Consider the following 22,492-nt stretch of genomic DNA (forward strand, 5'->3'; position numbering starts at 1 on the left):
ACGAGTAATTACTATGTTTCTTTTATTTTTAGCTTAAGTTAATAGCCAAATAAGGTCCATTTTTGTTAAGGGACTATGGTAAGTTAAACTAAAATATAAATTGTTAGCCAAGTGCACACAAAAGCCATGTGACTAAAAAGTAGGATATTTTTGTTTTCTTCAATTACCTTGAAAATTTATTACCGTACTAGGTATACTTTAGGAACTGAAACACTAACTATTAAGTTATAAAAAAGATATCATACAACAAAATACGAGTAACTTACAACAATATAGGTATAGACTTATAATTCTATAAGAATTAATAACTTACTACAACATTTGAGTAATTTAGGAAGCATATCTGTATCAAATAGTATAATATTTGCACCATTTAACATCTAACACCTAAAGTTGGGAGATCCTAACCAATAAAAATAATCTTTGATCACGTTATAGAACATCATCTAAGCAATATTTCACGTTTAAGTAAATTGTAACTAAAATGAACCAAGCCGTTTACATACAACGTCGACATTTGCAAAAACTAAACAAAAACTTAAAAAATAGAATATATCTTTCGAGCAATGTTATCATCTCAGCTTTAACATCGCTCCAATACTTGCGTATACAATCACATTAATTTTGTCCTAATTTATACCATGAATTGGCTTTTGTTTTCTTTTAAAAATACATTGTGTCACAAGCTCTTTCTACTACGTGTGTAACTAGTTTCATGTACAAACTGTTTTAGGAGCTTAAAGAGCTCCAAGCAGAGCCAACATCCACATGAGCAGAAGCAGGATTAGATGGTGGGTTGGAGATAATCTTCTTTCAGAGGCGGATGCCATGTTGCTGATATAGGTGTTTACGCAAGGTGCTTCAGCTGAACCTAAAACAAAATTAATCTAATAATACAATGTTTTGAGGAAATAAAGGAGTAGTTGTATTAATAAATTAGCACAAACAAACCTATATTGCATCATAGTGAATAACAAGGCATAGAGGTAGAAGACTATTAAAATGTTTTCATATATTGGTAAGAAGTAATTTTTGGATAATAGTAAACTACCTCGTATAGCATTGCAAAACTTTATATTGCAAAAACTAAAATATCAAGAAGAGTCCAAAAATGTAAAACTATACAGGATGTTCTATTAAAAAAGGTAATTTTGTTCCACGGAGTCAATACAGCTGACCGTTTATATTAAAAAATGTTTCCAAAGTATGATGTATGCTCCAACTTTTACCTAAATAATTTTTTTTATAAAATTAAATAACCTTTAAACTATTTGATCGATCGGGGGGGAATTTTGCACAAATTTAAAGGACAGTAATTCCTTGATGTTTAAATGTATTAATAACATTTTATTTTGTTAATAAAAAAGTTAATTAAATTTATAAATTAGTGCAAAAAACTGCTTTTTGGCAAATATCTCTGTAAATTATTTATCAATTTTAATTTAAAAAACGGGAAAATAAAGATATTCTTGATATAAAAAAATGATATAAATATTGTTTTTCTAAAATGTAAGGGAAAAAAGAAAAACGTATTGTGACCATAAATTATTGTTTAAAAAAAACGCAAGGTAAAAATAGGAGTATCTTTTCATCTATTCGTCATCTAGTAACCCCCACCTATGTCTTAAAAGCTTCAGATATCTGCCAAAAATTTTGCCGTGAAATCGATAGGCTAATTGTTTTGTTGACCATAGGAATTATGATTTATTGCAATCCCATTTCTAGAGAATATTTATTATAATGCTACAAAACTAATATTTTGGTTATTTTTTAGCCTTAATAGCAATAAAAATAAATAAGTAAGTAAATAAGTAATATGCTTTATTGTCACTGAAAATTTTACAAATTTTATGGACAAAGCTTTTAACAATAAGACAAGAAAGAAGAAAAAAAATCAGAATAAGAATCGTTTCTAATTTTAATTAAAAAAAAAACAAAAAATTCTTCCAAATTTAAACACAAAAAATTCTACCTAATGAAGAACCTACAAAATTCGTAAAATGTACCTAACAAAAAATATAAATTAGGAAAGCAGATTAATGAATTATGGGCTCAAATATTATAAATCCTTGTGCTAAACAGTAACCAAATCTGTCATATAGATTTCTCCTCATATTTTGGAGTAGGGCTGGTGTAATGCTTGCAGAAAAATGAAGTATTTTTGCCTTTAATTCGACTAGGTTTGTGGTTCTTTCAAACTGATGTCTATAAATGTTTTCTTTGAGAAAACCCAAAAAAAATAAATCGTTAGGCGCTAAGTCACAGGATCTAGCGTACCATTTAATTGTACCACGTATACTTATCAGTCGATGAGGAAACGTTTAATTGAGGAAGTCAATAGTTGCTCTAGAGTTGTTAGCCGAACACCCATCCTGTTGGAAATAAACCTCCTGAAAATTAACGGGAAGGCGTCGAACTGCCGGAATGATCTCATTCTGTAAAAGTTGTAAATATTTGGGCCCATTTAGGTTTCCATCGATAAAAAATGGACCGACAGTATGGTTGCCTAACATACCAGTCCAAACATGTAACTTTTTCGGATGCTGCGTTCGCACTGCAACACTGAGGTGCCTATTTTTCCGAGAATAATACCTTGCAACGGATGGATTGTGTTTTTTATGTAATGAAAATGAAGATTCGTCAGAAAATAAAATATTTTTAAAAAAGTGTACATTTTCATTCTGTTTATCTAACATAATTTCACAAAACGCCATCCGATTAAAGTTATCTTCCGGAAACAGTTTTTGTGTTGGTTGTGTCTTAAAACAGTGATACCATTCCTTTTGAGAACTCGCTTGACAGTTTGAGCATTCACGTTAACTTCCCTAGCAATTTATACACTATTGCAGGGTTCACTAGCTTCCAAAAAAGCACAAATATCAATATCTCTGTTTTGACGCTCCTCATCGACAGGTCTAACATGTGGTTCATTACCTTCATGACACTTTTTACAACTGTTTACACACTTCGAAGTTTGAAAATGTTTAATGGTATTTTTAACTGTTGTAACACTTAGTGGGGGTCTATTTTCTAAGGCAACATTAAATAAATCAATTACTTCGCGTATCGAATAACCCTGAAAGTACCATGTTACAAGTTGTACGTTTTCTTGGACGGTATACAACGTAATAGGCATTTTATTAATTATTTGTTTATTCGTTCAGAACTTCGTTTGAAAATTTTAATGTCAATGTGACAATTACGACAATTCGTACTTACTGTGAAAGGAATATAGAGGTGGAAACGTGTAACATGTCACAGCGATTGCCATTGTGTTGTATGGTCAATAAAACAATGTGATCTATATATCATATAATGTTGACATAAGATATATCCTTGCTCAACCCGATCTTTACGAATACTAATGATGTGTGATTTTAGCTTGTCGTTAACAAACACTAGGACACCACCGCCACTCAACTTTGCACTGGTTCTCTGGGATCTATTACATCAGTAGATACTAGAACCATCACATTTAATTTAACAATCAGTTATGTTATCATTCAAGTTACTCTCCACTAAAATAATTATATTGTACAAGCAACAGAAAATATTGTTCAGGATCTCGGAAATCTCTGTACGAATACCTCAAACATTTTGATAAAAAACTGTTAATGGGAAAGATACAAGTTTTTTTGTAGTTTAACTTCACAAACTGTAGAAACATTACTGCGGTATCTAATGCATACATTTTCATCGCCAGCAGATTTTCTTTCCTCTTGTTCCTATTTAGCTGCCTTGTAAGAGTCTTATATCATCTGAGTTTGATCCTTTAACATTCTATAAACCAGGAATTATCTTTCTCTTCTTAAATACAACATCGCCCGCTCCACTTACCAATCCTAATCCCAAATACTGCTGTAGTGCAATAGTGAGTAAACTGTATGGTGTCTGGGGGCTCTGATTGCGTTATGAATATTTGTTGAAGATAAAAACAATGTGAAGATAAAAATATTATTTACTTTGATAAAACTATCACACACATGAATTTGTTAAGAAAGGTAAGAAATACAACATAAGTATTATAAAGTCTACACCAGTCAAAGACCACAAGACAATTTTCCGAAACGAGTAAGTACTCTCGTTTAGTATTTAATAAATTAGGAATCTGAAGTACTTTTACCAATCACAGTGTCAAAAAAGAGAGCAGCTTTAAAGCAAATAAAGAACCATTAGTTACCGGGGGCGTGCATTTCCGATATAAATTGACCATCAAAAAGTTAATAGAATATAAGGAGGAATTCAATGCTGTATCACAAATACCCAATAGCAGAAGTATAATGGAACGACAGTAAACGAGAAACAATAAAAAAGTAATCATACACGTCATTAATGCAATCATATAAACTGAAAATAGAAAAAAATTTTAATTATCCTTGAAAGCAACCAATAATCACCAAATCGTTTCAAAAACAAAAGATTACTTCTTAACAGAAAAGTGTCTGACAGATTCTTCGGTATTATTGATCAGAGAAAAGTTTATGACATCAGGAGATGAATGGCATGAGAGTGAAGAATATGAAGGATACAGAAAAACAAAGCCGTTATTCGGTAGAGTAAGTTAAAGTTGTTATTCAGTCTTAATCATCAGAGAAAACATATCATATCATGTTGATAACAGGTCCTCGAAGACACTTTGTCTCAAGACCAAGTAACCGATGTAGAGCCATACGTTGCCATGTTACCAATTCCAACGGTAAAATAAACATCCTAATTTTTAATAGTATATAATGTAACATATTTGTAAATTTATAACATTTAAAGGGTTTTTACCCATATATTTTAGTGGCTCATAGCATGTGCAGTTTGTTACATTGATGATGGAATTTACAATCTGAAAATGTTCTGTATTTGTGATATAGCCCGTTTGGGTATTTTATTTATACCTTTTACTAAAAATTTTTAAATAACATTTTTTTTTTGTAATACATGGTATACAGCCAGCTACAGAAACTTAGTTTCCTAGTGAAGTTTGGTATTATAACGAAAGCGGAAGGACCAGAAAACATAAAATATCTATATAGAAAAATAAAATATGTATGGACGTATATATCAACGAAAAAACCCCACCCTTAAAGAGGTGACAAAGATTAAACAAGGTAAAAACACGTATTCATTCATAGTTCTCATCCCTACGTCTAATAGACCAAATCTTCTTCAATATTAGCCTTCTGAATTGATTAAATTGTCTCACCATCTTTTTCTTGGTCTGCCAATACTTCTTCGTCCATTTGATGACTTATCTCGTGCTATTCGTACTATCCTATCCTATGCCATTCTACTAATGTGTTTGTTCCACTCATGTTTCCGTTTTTTCATCCATCCATTTATGTCTTCTATATTGCATGCTCTTCTTATGTTTTCGCTTCTCTCCCTATCCAACACATTTTTCCCTGCTACTCGTCGGAGTATTTTCATCTCTGTTATTTCTAGTAGTCGTCTCGTTTTAGATTCTCCACCGTGTATGTTAATATAGGTCTAATTGCTGCTTTATAGATTCTTGTTTTTGTGTCTTGCCTTAGCTGTTTGTTCTTCCAGATTGTGTCATTAAAAGATCCCGCCGCTTAACTTGCTTTTAAGCTTTGTTGTCGTACTTCTTCTTCAACATCTCCTAGAGTTGTAACTAGTTATATCTATTCCCAGATATCTAAACCTTGCTTCCTACTTTATTATCTTCCCATCAATTTCGATTTTACATCGTAGTTGGTATTTGGATGTTATTTATTTGGTTTTTTATGCTGATATTATCATATTGTATTTATTGGCTGTTGTATTGAAAATGTGTGTTAATCTTTTGAGTTCGTCTTGTCTCGGCGATTAATGCGGCGTCGTCTGCATGACATAATATTTGGATTTCTTTGCTCCCCGTTCTGTAACCATGACTTTTGCGTATTGCTTGTATTATTTCGTCCATTATTATATTAAAGAGAAGTTGGCTTAACGAGTCACCCTGCCTGACTCCGCTCTGTACTGGTATACACTGTGTTAGTTTTTTATTTACCTTTGCCTGTATTTAATTATGGAAGTACATGTTTTCGATGGTTTGTATAATATTGTTTGGTATGTTTCTCTTATACAGTAGGTCTAAGACGTCTTCGACTTTGATGTGATCGAAAGCCTTTGTCAGGTCTATAAAACATAAATATGCTGTTTTATTGTACTCGATGGCCTTTTCTATGATTTGTCTTAGTACAAATACGGCGTCTACGCAGGATCTTCGGAATCTGAATCCTTGTTGTTCATCTGATAAAGTTGTTAGTTTATTGATGTTGGTTAGGACTTTTGTGGTAAGCTTAAGTGTGATGTTCAGTAGATTTATACCTCTATAATTGTTGGGGTCTTCTTTATCTCCTTTCTTGAACATTGGTATCAATATGCTTTTTCTCCATGCGTCTGTTATTTTGCAGTGCAATATTAGTTTTTGTATAAGTTTTGTCATCTCTAGGGTTATACTTTCTCCTCCGTGTTTTAGAAGCTCGTTGGTTATTCCGTTTGGTCCTGGTGACTTTCATGTCTTAATTCAGGTACGTTATTGTGTTGATTATTATTTTCCTTTGCTTTAAACAATTTCGTCAGGTATATTTCCTTTTCGTTTGCTGGTATTATATTGTATTCCTTCAATTCTCCCATTTCTTTCCGTTGGTTTCTTATGAATCTTTATATTTGGTTTTGTGTACCGTAGATGTCGCTTTCCATCCTTTTTGTAAACTGTTCCCAGTGTTCATTTTTTGTCCTTCTTACCAACTGCTATGATTCATTTCGTATTCTTCTATAGGTGTCTCGAGATTCTGGGGTATTTGATGTTTTGTACTTCGTGTAAGTAGGCCTTTCGTTTCTCTTAACATTTCTCTTTTATTTCTTTTCTGAACCACGGTGTATTGTTGTTGTCTCTTTTGTTCAGTATGACTTTGTGTTTTCCTAGAACTTCTGTGGCTTCTTCTTCAATGTTGTTTTTAATTTTCTCCTAGCTCACGTTTATATCTTCGATGTCGTCTATTTGTTTCAGCTGTATCTTCCGTGCTAGCTTCTTTTGGTACATTTCTCTTGTAGAGTCATTCCACAGTGATTCTACATGGAATTTTTCCTCGGTGATTTCCTGTAGAAAATGTTTTGTTCTTATTTTCATTCTTATCTTTGCTAGTACTAGTTTGTGTTTACTGCCTGCGTCTGCTGAGTTTAAGGTTTGCTAGAATCTAGAATTTGCTAATTTTTCTATTAGTGACTATAAAATCAATCATAGATTTATGCCCCCTGGAGTTTTCAAATGTATATTTTTTATATTGGAACTTGTATCGAAGGTGAACTTGTGGTCGAAAAATGTATTATTGATTCTCAGTTCGTTAAACACACAGAGATTAGCCATGAGTTCTCCATTTGCGTTGACATGATTTTCATTAAATCTTTGTTTTACTCCTGAAACTATTTCATTTCCGATTCGTGCATTAAAGTCATCCATAAGAATTAAGGACTCTTCATGAGGTATTTCATCCAGGATGGTTTGCAATTGTTCGTAGAATGCTCTCATTCCTCCTTAGGTTTGCAGTCGTCGGGGCTATAGATAGATGTGACATTTAATTTTTGGTAGTCCATTGATTGTGATGTTCATATGTATTATTCTTTCGGAGATATAACGGCAGTTATTTGTGTTGTCTTTAATTTTTTTATGGACAAGTATATATCTATGTTTTTATTTATCAGTTTGTGGGCTATTTTTCCTTCTCGTTTTTCTTTTCTTTGCGTGGTTCGTCATTTTAGGTTCCGTATGGTTCCGAGGCTTAATATCGGTTCTTTGAGCCTTAGTTTTTTTTTACAATGGGTAGTATGCTAACCTGGCCCATTAACCCTCCTCTTTTATCAGGGCTTCGAACCTGCTGTAGGCAATAAAATTCTCTTGTTTGTATTTCCACTATAAATGGTAAGCAAAAAACAGGAAGAGGTACCGGACAATATGGAAAATCGTCAATCTTCAACAAAGATAATTCATAAGGTATTAAAAAATAAGCAATATTGTATAGCGGCTCTAATGTAAAATTATACTTAATACATACATATATACGTAAGATATTTATAAATTAAAATATAACTAGTAATTAGACAAATATTATCAAAAAGGTGTAGCTATTTATATACCATTATAAAATATCTGTTTTGTACTTAATATATTTCTTTTAAAATGAAACTAAAGAACCTCTTGCCATTAACAAACTCTCTACAACGTGCATTAAATATGCTTTTCATCGATTTTTTTACCTCTGGGACCTTATACTGCTCACCTTCCTTTCTTACTTTCCCTGAACTCATAGATGTGGGTCAAGTTTTTTTAAAAGGCTATAATTAAAGTATTGATGGACGAATATAGGTTAACGTTATTTTGACTATATACTTTTTATTAGTACTATTTAAAATCTAAATAAAATCAATGCCAGAGATAACTGAAGAAGTACATAATTATATTTTAGATATAATAAAATTTAAAAAGCTATCTAGAAAGAAATTTTTGTTTTCTAGTTCTCTAACTACTCTGGATATTATTGAAATACGATACTATGGTATTTATGAACATCAAATTGACCGTCCAATAATTAGTCAATTTAAAATAAGTTCAGTAGGATTGTTCAATTTAAATAAATATGAAAATCGAATGTCATTGATTCTTTAAAATTTTAAAATATTTGTTGTTATTTTCATATACAATTTAAGACACATTGCAGATATATTATGTGCATCGGCTAATTAAAAATTATACGTAGTTAAAAATTTAAATTTTGGCTTTATTATCCTATTAGTTTATTTTATTATGTATAGTTCGTGGCAAGATATTTCGGATTTAATCTTCTAGGTATAGTTGTATATAGGGTCGGACTTATATACTGCTACATTTTATTAAAATTACGGCAATCCCAAAAAGTAAAAGAAATATACATATAAGTAAAACATTTATATTAAAATATATATTTAACATAGTGAACAAATACAAAAAAAAATAATTTTAAACTTAACTATCGTCTACATTTAAATCGGTATTACTATCATCGCTATCGTTTAAATCTATAACTACTAGTATTTTTCTTCTAGTTTTTTGACATGCTCTATAAAACAGTCGAAAATGATTAAGGAAAATTAATTTTTTTTTCTCACATTACTTTTTAATTGAGACCACAACAATTCTATTGGATTAAGTACACAATAGTAAGGAGGTAATGTTAATACTTTATGGCCATAATTCTCAGCTAGCCTGTCGATAACATAATTTTGTTCACATTTAACTAATTTTAATAGTTCTACAAGTTGTTTTTTTTTTGTAAGAATCCATAAAATATTTTATGCCATGTATGTAACTTTGTTTTGGATGAACTTATAACAACGTGTAAAGAAAAGATACCTTTTCACATACCTTTTATTAAACGATATGTTGATGATTTGATTTTATCGGTCCCTGAAAACAAAGTAACTGATGTTTTAAACACCTTTAACGCCCAATGTGAACACCTAAAGTTTACGGTTGAGAGAGAGGCTGATAATATGATTCCTTTTTTAGACATGCTTATTTATCGTGGCAATGATGGCATGCTAAGGACGGAGTGATATCGTAAACCTTGTTTTAGTAACCGTTTTATAAACTTTCATTTTCAACATCCATTGATGAAAACAAATTTGGTTTTGGCCCTGAAAACCAGGATTACCAACTTGTCACACATCAAGTTCAGAGACAAGGGACTAAAAAAGCTGAGATCTATATTACAAGAGAACTCCTATCCTATAGAGCTGTTAAATAAACTCATTTTCGGTTCTCCTTTTCCTTCGCATTTTTCTGACAACCAAAATTTTCATAACAATGAGGTCCGACAATTGACATTGACACACCACACATCAGTGATACCATCTAAAATAACTTATGGTTGCCTACCCTACATTCCAGTTCTGACACCGAAGCTAATGAACATTTTCAAAAATGTTAGTGGTTTATAAATTACAACCAAAAATGTGAAAACAGTAACGAAGTTATACACAAAAACAAAAGATCCCTTCACAATACAGGATTCCATACCGTTTACCAATTGTAACAAAATATACATAGGAGAATGATCTCGTAATTTTCACAGTAGGGTGATCTCACATCGTAGCGATACAAAAACCAAAAAAATAAATGCATGTGCATTGACAGAACATGCATTAACGTTGAAACATGAATTTAATTTCGAGGATTCCTGTATTTTGGCAAAGGAAAAGAACCATTTAAAACGTGTTTTCTTGGAAATGTGTTCCATAAAATCTAGTACATCTGGTATCAATAAAAAGCCAGATTTAGATAAACTGAGAACATTTATTGTTACTTACTGGAAAAACATCCAAAATAAAATTCATATCTACCTGTACCTACATAAATTACACTTATATGCATAACATGTTGCATACCATTAAGACAGGTTTAAAAATTAAAATCACCTAAGATGGGTCTCTAGTATTTCTTAAAAAGAAATATAATATTAAATACACCTAATTACTTTTTAATCATAGGGTTTTTCTTTTTGTTCTCTATGTGTCAGAGTTAAAACACACCAGCAAAAGATGACAAACTAAGTTTTACTATCTGTACCTAAATTTTAAAAATTTTAGAATGTATTTTGTCCATTATTGAAATTATATTTCTATACGAGCGCTCCACGTTAGAAATTTCTATGGAAGTGAATCTGTGAAATCATTACATATGTAAGATAATGAGTAAGAGAGAGACAGAAGATATATTTTCTCTTTCTTCCTCTCTCAAATATAAAAATGTTCCTTTTGTATAAATATTTAATATTATATATATATTATATATATATATATATATATATATATATATATATATATATATACATATAATATTATATATATATATATAATAAAATATTTATTAATAATATTATTTATGTGATATATTTTGTATTATTTATTAAATGTTATAGTTAATAATTATTATATTAGTCTTTTGTATTTCAACATAATAATCTCAATAAATCACGTGAATTACTGTATGACCCAGAACTGTCAATTTTGAAATACGTTTGTGTCATGTCCTCGGTAGTATAGTAGTCAGTATCCCCGCCTGTCACGCGGGAGACCGGGGTTCGATTCCCAGTCGGGGAGGACTTTTTATTAATATTATTACATGGTAAATTAAACATATGCGTAAGTAGAAAAGTTATGTATATTATTGTCATTTTTAAATACTTATGAATGTTGCATTTTAATTTGTATTATATTATTATATTGAATTATGTTGCACTGTATTGTAGTGTATTTTTTTATGTATATTATGATCATTTTTAAATACTTATGAATATTGCATTTTAATATGTATTGTATTATTATATTGAATTATGTTGCAATGTATTGTATTGTATTTTTATATTAATAACAAAATAAACAATTAATTTTACTGCAAAGTATGTGTAAAAAAATGTTTGCATTCAACTCCTTTCATACGTATATGAAAATAAAAATATACATTTTCATCAAAATATTGATTTAATCCTTCATTTACTATACTCCTATTACAGGTCAAATGTTGTTTATTGATTGTTTGTAAGTTGTTATTAATTATGTTTCTCTTTCTGCTATGTCTTACTTATAGCATTACATATGTAATGATTGTGCAGATTGACTCCCAAATAAATTTGTAACTGCGAATGCGTGTATAGAAGTGTAACTTCTACCAGCAGTCCCACTGGACTGCCACACCCGTTTTTTTATATTTTATATGTGTGTTATTAATGTTGAGACTCAATGATTTTACAAATAATTTTAACGACTAGTAAGTTGCACTGAAGAGTTTTGATATTTTATAAAAATTTACATATTTTTCTTATTACAGTGTCTTGAAAAAGGAATAAAACCATTTCGAAAGCTAGACAAAAAGTCAAAAGAGTGTTTCATTAACATCCCTCCCGGCCAATTTTCTGACGGCAACCCTAATAAACTGTGTTGTTTGTATATATATATATATATATATATATATATATATATATATATATATATATATATATATATATATATATATATATATATATATATATATATATATTATTTAGAGAAATGTGACAAACGTAATCTAGTAAACCAAAACTAGTACTTGCTGCGATACGCTTTTGACATTTTTGGTCACAATTTTCTCTGGATTTTTAACTAAGAATACTCCGGTTTCATCTATATTAAATATGTTGTGGGTAGGAACTTATACTTCACCATTGACTGTTCAAGAGTTTACAAAACAATGTAATCTACTCCCTGTTAAAAGCAGTGGCTATATTCAGATTCGTCCCTTCTACTTTTCGCATAGACAAATATTCCTTCCCATAAAGCCTCTAAGCTAGTATTTTCCAGCGATTTCATGAGTAGTGGTAATATTATGTCTTATATATATTTTAAGATTACTTGTAAGCCATTTTTTAAACTTGTAATGAAGCACACCCATAAAATAAATTTGTCAGAAATTTTACTTCTATATGTCTTTTTCTTGATCTTTGTTAACTAATGTATTTCTTCTTAGCGGGGGACTATTAATATTTTTATTTAGAGTTTATTTCTGAAGTACTGAAAGTAAAACACCAGTAAATTGAACTGCTTCTCTTATCGATTTAAATTTTTGTAATCACACTTTTATTGTAACGTTTGCTTTAAATTTATAGTTTCGAATTGCGTGATTAAGGATCAAAGATGTATTAACCGTTTGCGTACGTATTTTATCGTGTAAGAGACAAAGTTTATACATTCGTAGGGTAATATTATTCTAAAGTATTCCTCCGCTCCTGACTGAACTCGGAAATGTGAAAGCGAACGATGGATGCTGCCCATTGACACGTGAGTAGTTTCTCGAAACAGTTGTTTTGCTGATTTTCCAAATGAAAAATTTTGCCAATTTCCCGTACCAGACTCGCACATAAAAATTGAATGAAACACCCGGAGAGAGGATTCCTGCAATTCCTGTGCCGTTCTACCTACTCTTGATGTCGATAAAACTCGAATTACACTCCTCGAAATATTCAAAAGGAGCGTTTCATGAAATTAAGAGTAAATAAAAACTTCCTGTGAAAACGGTGTCGAGCTCAAAATAAAAAGAAAAATAATTTTAAGAAGCGAATCTATGTAGAATATTCTTTTAAGATAAATATGGGGAGATATAAATTTTTTGTCTAGAAGTAATATAATACCTTCTTTTCAATTTATCAACTACACTAAATTGCGTGCGTAATATACCGAAAGAATAAAAGGTAGAAACAAAGAACAAATGAATATAAGAAACTATGGCGTCAATTTAAAATAATATTTAAATCGCTTTCAAAAATACTTTATATCTGAAACAATTGGTAGAAAACCAGTTTTATTATTTATAAAGACGCAGGATAATCGAACTCTATCGACAGCTATTATTATATCGACATCAGGGCATTTTATTTTAAATAAGAAGGTTGCAGGACAATCAAAATCGCCGGTCGCATCAATAAACACTTTTGTTTAAAATTATCTCTGCTATATTTTTCTCAGAATCCAACGGGTAGGTGTGGCATATTTTTTTGGATTTCGAAGATTGATATTTTCAGGAGAAACGAAAGGCATTCTTCGAACAATTGCAAACCATCCTGGATGAAATACCTTATGAAGAACCATTAATTCTATATATATGTATATATATATAAAAAAGAAGTACTTGTGACTCGTTTGGAAAAACTTTATAACTGTTTTGGATGGGTTGCAGTCAATAAAATTTCTATTGGTTAACTATTTTTTATCTCGAGCTTTCAATTGTGTTTACAATTATTATCAAGAGCTGCTATCTATCTATATATATATATATATATATATATATATATATATATATATATATATATACAGTCTGTCCCAAACCCTTCTTTCAGTGCGTCACTAATTTTGACGTCATATATGATTTTAAGAATGTCGAGAATTATTGCATGACATTTTAATTGAATCTGACAGTTAAAGAATCGTAATCGGCTAAATGTAAAAAGGTTATTTTTTGAAAATGTAGAGTAAAAACTTTAAGAATTCAAATTTTTTTAATTTACTTATTAGAGGTCCCGTCCTGTATAAAAAAAATTATTGCGCATTATATTGGAACGGCATTTTGTCATAATTCCTATTCTATACATTCCAAGGAAAGTGCTTAATTAGTGACGATTTATTTATGTGTTTATTATTATTTACTACAAATAGTATGGCTAAAATGTATAGTATTTAAACTACTAATATGAATATTTTTAGAATAATTTAAAACTTACTTCACTAACGTCAGAAACTGGTAATAAAGTTGTCCCAGCCTCTTTTACTAATTGAAAATAATTTAATAATTTTAATATTAGTCTTTGTTCATTCTCGGTATATCTCGGCATATTTAAAATATTTTTATGACAATAAATACAAAATTAAATTTTCACTGTAAAATGTCTGAAAATACTAACCTGGAATGACAATTATTATTTTATCAGTTGACACTATCAAAGTACTGTCACTATCGAGACCATCTGCGTCAAATTATATTTATGCGCATCATTGATTGGATATCTATTTATCGTATTATAAACTCCAACCAATTATATCCGTTATTCGCTTTAATATGCAAATATCCGTGAACGATATACAATTTTCTAAGTTCTATGTATAATAATCACAGACTCACGTTTTTTTCTGTCACTTCTAGCTTAATGCGTTAGAGAGAATTCGATTAACTGTGACGCACTGAAAGAAGGGTTTGGGATGAACTATATACAACACAAACTAGTACTAGCAAAGATAAGAATAATAAGAAAATAACACCAAAACATTTTCTACAGGAAATCACCGAGGAAAAATTCAATGTAGAATCTCTGTGGAACGACTCTACAAGAAAAATGTACCAAAGAAGGCTAGCACAGAAAATACAGCTAAAAGAAATAGGCGACATCAAAGATATAAACGTGAGCTGGGAGAAAATTAAAAACAACATTGAAGAAGCAGCAGCAGAAGCTCTAGGACAACGCAAAGGCATACTGAACAAAAGAAACAACAACAATACACCATGGTTCAGAAAAGAAATAAAAGAGAAATGTAATAATAATATTAGTAAATTATAAATCTATAAAAATTAATTTTCTAAGCGCATATCTTTCAAATTATATCCGTTAGACACCCGGTATTATACTTTTTTGGAATCAGCTCATTTTTATCGATCTAAAAGTGTCCTAAAATACATACAAATTATAATAAATAACTTGAAAGTAATCCAGTAATTAATACATGACTTAATCTTAAATGTTCGAATTGTAGCCCTTGTTGTATTTAACAGTAACCCAAACGTTTTACAAATTCTTGTAGAACCTTTCTTGTAGAATTTTGTTTATTTCTTTACGAATTCCTGTTTTTAAGCTTCCAATATTTGCAGGTTTCGTTCTATAAACAACATTCTTTAAATGACCCCACATAAAATAATCCAAAGGATTGAGACCTGGCGACCTCGCTGGCCATTCAATATGTCCACGTCTTCCAATCCACCTGTTAAAAAAAAATTCGTTTTGGTACCTTCGAACATCTAAAGCATAATGCGGAGGTGCACCATCCTGTTGAAACCATAAACTTTTATCAAAACCTCCAAGATTAATTATACTGGGAAATAAATTAACTAAAGTAGGTATTTACGAGATACCCACCTAAAAACTGAAGGTATGCTGGCCCGTTTAAATTACCTTCGAAATAGTAGGGTCCAATGATTTTATTTCTTACAACGCCAGCCCATACGTTTACCTTTTGCGGGTATTGTGTATGAGGTTCCCGCATCCAGTTGGAGTTTTCTTTTGCCCAGTATCTACAATTCTGACGGTTGACCTCGCCATTTAATTTGAATATAGCCTAATCAGAAAAAATAATATTTTGAACCTAGTGAGGGTTTCGGTGGCTGTTATCCATCATTATTTCGCAAAATTGTATTCTTTTATCTGGATCATCCTCGTTTAATTCCTGTACAACTGTGCATTTTACTTACGTTTACGTACTTTGTGTACCGTTTTTTTGCAAATATAGAGATTACTACTAACCTTACGAACAGAAATGTGCGCATCTTCAAAAGCAAGTAGAACATCTAATGTTGTAACATAATTTACAGAGGGACGACATGATTTGCGTGCATTTTCAACCGTACCAGTTTCTCGAAATTTCTTTTCAATCTTACTTACTGTTGACTGCGTGATGGGTATTTCTGGGTATTTATCATTAAATAAATTACACACTTCCATCTGAGTTCGCGATTTGTCTCAATACTCAATCATCATGAGTATTTCAATTCTTTGCTTTACACTCAAATTTATTTCTACTTAAAATTAATTCTAAGCAATAATACAGAACATTCACGAATTAATACAATTATTCTACTACTTAATTGTTATTGAACGTTACTAAAAATAATTACAGTTTACCAAAAACTAGAAGTAGGCTACTTTTTTCCAATTGATAATAAATAGTTTATTTTCTAAGCGCATATCTTTCAAATTATATCCATTAGATCCGAGTATTATACTTTTTTGAAATCAGCTCATTTTTATCGATCTAAATATGTCCTAAAATACAGGGTGTTACATTTAAAAAAAAGAGCCGATGACGTCATCACTTTAATGTGTATCACCTTGTATAATGAAATTTTATTGTAAAATGTTAAAATGAACATTAAATTTAAAAATCGACGTGTTTTAGATTTTTTTAAAAAGGCTTTTCATTTAGGAAATATCGAATTTATTCCGTACTTTGCGGACACACTATATATATATATATATATATATATATATATATATATATATATATATATATATATATATATATTTAATTGACGTGCATATCCTCTTAAAGTGCTAAATATTAGCCTATACACTGGTTATACGAACTATTTTCAAATCTCGTGAAGGAATCTAGCAATAGATTTCCATTTACAAGTGTAAGATATCACACAACGTACCTGTCGAGAGACATACTCTCGATACTTGTTTAAAACAAACGAAAAATATCATGGATACCAGATCCACTATACGGTCGAAATCCGAGGACACAAACAAACCGAAGAATCCTCGTCCAGCGACCGTCGGCAACAGGATGAACCACAATAGAACTCTTAGGTCGAGTGGAAAGTTGATTAATCGCCCACTCGCATTAAACCTAACCTAGCCTAGCCATATATTCATTGCAACTCTTGTCTATTTGTAATACGAGAATGGCCGTAAACCAAGAAAACAGTGTAGCTGTTTCCATGGTTTGGGGAAAATTTAAAAACACTTTTGCTTGCACATTTTAAGTCCACTCCAAAATGATTGGTTGCATTTAAAAAAATAAAAATAATGTTGCAGGAGTCTACATTGGTCAAGAAACTTGTTTTTTCTCTTAATGTTTAAAACTAATATGTGTTACCTATTGTATATTATAAAACCTAGAGCTAATAAAATAACTTATATTCGTTTTTCATAACCCAAAATTAGTAAGATTTGATCGTAAACAGAGAAAATAGTTAACAATAATTTTTCTAGTTAAGTGTTCTTAATTACAAGTAAAAATATTTAGAAATTAAGTAAACAATATTTTTCTTTTTGTTTTATTATATAGTAATTTCTGTTTTCGATTGCGTTATCTACCAGTCTTTCATTGTATTTTCTTATGTCTTTCTTAATACTTTCACTTATTGTCTTACAAATTTCTGTGTATTGTATTCTCTGTATGTTGCTACTTACTTTCATTTCCGTTAGTTTTTTCCTTCTTTTGCCTTGTCTTGTGCCTTGTGCCTTGTCCGTTCCGAATGTTGGCAATAAACATAGCTATTCTGACTTTGTTTACGGCAGATCTGAATAGTTCAGCAGATGACAATCTGAACCATTGCCGCAAGTTTTGGAGCCACGAGTGTCTTCTCCTCCCTGGACCCCTTCTGCTGTCTATTTTCCCTTGAACGATCAGTTGTAGTACTCTATATTTATTATGTCTCATAACGTGACCCAAGTATTCCAACTTTCTTTTCTTTATACTTATTCCTACCTCTCTCTCTTTACCTATCCGGCGTAGTACCTCTTCGTTGGTCACGTGCTCAGTCCAGGATATACGTAATATACGTCGGTAAGCCCACATTTCGAAGGCCTCTACTTTTTTCATCAATGTTGCGGTCATTGTCCACGCCTCCATTCCATATAACAAAACCGGGAATACATAACATTTCAGAAGTCGAATTTTGAGAGGTAGGGTGAGGCTTTTAGAGGTGAAAATTTGCTTCATGCTAGTGAACGATGCTCTTGCCTTTTCTACGCTTATACGTATTTCCTTCGCTTGATCCCAATTTGAGTTAACTGTTGTTCCCAAGTAGATGTACGAGTCCACGTATTCAATTCTTTCATTGTCTAATATCAGTTGCTGTGGTGGTTGTTTGGTTTTGCTTACTAACATCCATTTGGTTTTTGTGATATTTAGTCTGAGTCCGTATTGTGCACTTGTTTTTTGTATCTTACTCATTAGGCAACTCAGTTCCTCCATGCTACTTGCTAGAATCACAGTGTCATCAGCATACCTTATGTTATTAATTATTTCTCCATTTATCTTTATGCCTTCTGTGCTTTCCTCCAGCGCTGTCTTAAATACTTCTTCTGAGTATATATTAAAGAGAATAGGAGACAAGATACAGCCCTGTCGTACCCCTTTCTTGATCTCAATTTTATTGGTCAATGTAGATCCTACTTTCACTTTAGCTGTTTGATCCCAATAGAGACTCGCTATTGTTCGAATGTCTCTGTAGTCGACTCCGATCTTATGGAGAACTTCAATTATCTTTTCGTGCTTTACGTTATCGAATGCTTTTGCGTAGTCTATAAAGCATATGTACACGTCTTTGTTCATATCTCTGCAGCGCTGGATGAGTACCTGTAGACTAAAAAGTGCTTCCCTTGTCCCAAGAGAATTCCGAAACCCAAACTGCGAATCTCCAATGTTATCCTCGCATTTTTTGCTTATTCTGTTGTAAATAACCTTGGTGTATGCCTTCGAAATGTGGTTAATTAGACTTATCATCCGATGTTGATCACAAGACTTTGCTTTTGGTTTTTTCGGTATGGCAACAAAAGTTGACTCTAGCCAGTCTTCAGGAAACTCCCCGCTGTTATAGATATTGTTAAAGAGTCTGACGAGTGAGTCTAGAAATTGACTGTTTGTTTCGCACAGCATTTTCAATACTTCCCCGTATACGTTATCGTTGCCTGGTCTTTTGTTATTTTTAAGACCCTTTATAGCATTCTCCACTTCTGATTTTAGAATAGAAGGGCCAGTATCATCATTGCTCAGTGTATACCCAATAGGACGGTCATCATTAAACAGTTGTTCCACATAAGTTTCCCAGATTCTAACTATTTTGTCGGGGTCTAGTTGTAGATTTCCATTATCATCGCACAGCCCTTTCGATAAAATATTGTAGCTTTTCTTTGTTGTGAGTTCCTTTATCTTCTTATGCATATTGTGATAGTCGTATACCTTTTCGCACTGTTCGATTTCTTCGCATCTCTCCGAGAACCATTTCTCTTTAGTTTTTCTTATCTCAGCTTTTATTCGTCTATGGGTTCCAATGTATTTGGCAGTATCTTTAGTTTTATATATCCGTCTCTCTTCCATGATGTCAAGGATGTCTGTAAGCCTGTATCTTCTTCAGTATTAGCCTAATACATTGTTTAAAATATCGCACCATCTTTTTCTTGGTCTGACAATACTTCGTCATCCATTTGGTGACTTATCTGGTGCTATTCGTACTATCATATCCTCTGTCATTCTGCTAATGTGTTCGTTCCACTCCTGTTTCCGTTTTGTCACCCATCCATTTATGTCTTCTATATTGCATGCTCTTGTTCTGTTTTCGCTTCTCTCCTTATCCAACAGACTTTTCTCTGGTATTCGTCGGAGTAGTTTTATCTCTGTTGTTTCTATAGTCGTGTCAGATCTTATCTCCGCCGTGTATGTTAATATAGGTCTAATGTCTGCTATATAGATTCTTATTTTTGTGTCTTGTCTTAGGTGTTTGTTATTCAAGATTATGTCATTAAGAGATCCCGCCACTGTACTTGCTTGTAAGCTTTGTTGTTGTACTTCTTCTTCAACATCTCCGTAACTAGTTATATCTATTCCCAGATATCTAAACCTTGCTTCGTGCTTTATTATTTTTTCATCAATTTAGATTTTTCATCGCAGTGGGTATTTAGATATTGTTATATATTTGGTTTTTTCTGCTGATATTATCATATTGTATTTTTTATCTGTTGTATTGACAATATATGTTAATCTTCTAATATGTGTAGATCTCGTCTTCTGTCTCGGCGATTAATGCTGCGTCATCTGCATAACATAATCTTTGGATTCTTTGGTCCCCATTCTGTAACCATGACCTTTACGTACTGCTTGTATGATTTCGTCCATTATTATATTAAAGAGAAGTGGACTTAACAGGTCACCCTCTCTGACTCTGCTTTGTACTTGTATACACTGTTTTAGTTTTCCATTTATCTTTGCCTGTATTCGATTATACAAGTAGATGTTTTCGATGATTTAAATAATATTGATTGGTATGTTTATTTTATACAGTAGGTGTAAGACGTCTTCGACTTGGATGCGATCGAAAGTCTTTGTTATATCTATAAAACATAATATGCTCGTTTATTGTACTCGATGGCCTTTTCTATGATTTGTCTTAGTACATATACCGCGTCTACGCAGGATCTTCCAGATCTGAATTCTTGTTGTTCATTTGATAAAGTTGTTAATTTATTGATTTTGTTGGTTAGGACTTTTGTGGTAAGCTTACGTGCGGTGTTCAGTAGATAAATACCTCTATAATTGTTAAGATCTTCTTTATTTTCTTTCTTGAACATTGGTATCATTATGCTGTTTCTCCTTGCGCCTGGTATCTTCCAGTGCAATATTAGTTTTTGTATAAGTTTTGTCATCTCTAGGGTTATACTTTCTCCTCCATGTTTTAGAAGCTTGTTGGATATTAAGTCTGGTCCTGGTGACTTTCTATTTTTGAGTGAATTTATAGCTATCTAGCTATCAGCTGAAAACTGATTTCTATTTCGTGCCTTGACCAGGCACGTTATTGTGTTGTTTATTATTTTCCCTCCCTTTAAACAGTTTTGTCAGGTATCTCACCCATTCGTTGGCTGGTATGTTATTGTATTTCTTCAATTCTGCTATTTCTTTCCGTTGGTTTTTTATGAATCTCCATATTTTTTTTTGTGTACTAAGTCGCTTTTCATCCTTTTTGTAAACTTTTCCCAGTGTTAATTTTTGTTTTTCTTGCCAACTGCTTTGTTTCGTTTTGTATTCTTCTATAGTTGTCTCGTGATTCTGGAGTATTTAATGTTTTGTACTTTATGTAGGCCTCTCGTTTCTCTTTACATTTCTCTTTTATTTCTTTTCTGAACCATGACGTATTGTTGTTGTTTCTTTTGTTCAGTATGGCTTTGCGTTTTCCTAGAGCTTCTATTCTTCTTCTTCTTCTCGTGCCACTCCTAGCGGAGATTGGAAATCATCATGGCCACTGCGACCTTGTTAGCAGCGCGCCTAAAAAGTTCAATCGAACTACACCCGAACCATTCACGTAGATTACGAAGCCACGATATTTTTCTTCTTTCCATACTTCTTTTGCCCTTAATTTTGCCCTGCATGATATTTCTTAAAAGTTCGTACTTTTCACCTCTCACAATGTGCCCCAAGTATTCCATCTTTCTAGTTTTATCTCATTTAGAATTTCGCATCTTTTGTCTAAAGTTTGGAGTACTTGCGTGTTAGTGACGCGGTCCATCCATGATATTCTGAGAATGCGCCTATAGCACCACATCTCGAAAGCTTCGATGTTTTTTGTGGTCAACTGTTTTAGTGTCCAAGCCTCTACTCCATCCAACAGGGTAGAAAAGACATAACACCGCAGCATTCGTATTCGTAACTTTATATTGATATCACGATTGCAAAGGAGTTTGCGCATTCTATTAAAGACTGATCTAGCTATTTCTATTCTACATCTAATCTCTTTTGTTTGATCAGTATTGTCTGTGATCCAAGCACCTAGATATTTATAACAGGACACACGCTCAATCGTTGTATCGTCTATTACAAGATTAGCTCTGATGTTCTTTGATTTCGTAATTACCATAAATTTAGTTTTTTTCAAATTAATTTTCAAGCCGTAACTGTTACAGTATATATTGAGACTTTGAACGAGATGTTGTAGTTCTACTAGCGTTCCCGTTAGGAGAACCGTATCGTCAGCATACCTTATATTGTTGATCGTCTCACCATTTATTATCAGACCAAGATCTTCTTCCTCGAGTGCTTGTTCACAAATAGCTTTACTATACAGATTAAATAAAAGTGGCGACAAGATGCATCCCTGCCGGACTCCTCGACGGATTTGAATTTCTTCTGTTAGCCTACCCTCAACCTTCACATTTGCTGTTTGATTCCA

The 22,492-nt window shown here is 31.9% G+C and overlaps 1 protein-coding gene across 1 annotated transcript in view; it reads right to left on the reverse strand.

Annotated features, from left to right (window-relative positions):
* Positions 1-737: 737 nt before the first annotated feature.
* The window catches only part of LOC140441283 (acetylcholinesterase), an 823,341-nt gene continuing 801,586 nt past the window's right edge, over positions 738-22,492 (reverse strand). The window contains exon 6 of the mRNA XM_072531900.1: positions 738-871. Within this exon, the coding sequence (XP_072388001.1) occupies positions 738-871 (134 nt within the window). The remainder of the gene's footprint in view (positions 872-22,492) is intronic.

This window comes from Diabrotica undecimpunctata, chromosome 5 (assembly GCF_040954645.1).
Source record: "Diabrotica undecimpunctata isolate CICGRU chromosome 5, icDiaUnde3, whole genome shotgun sequence".
Classification (NCBI taxonomy): domain Eukaryota; kingdom Metazoa; phylum Arthropoda; class Insecta; order Coleoptera; family Chrysomelidae; genus Diabrotica; species Diabrotica undecimpunctata.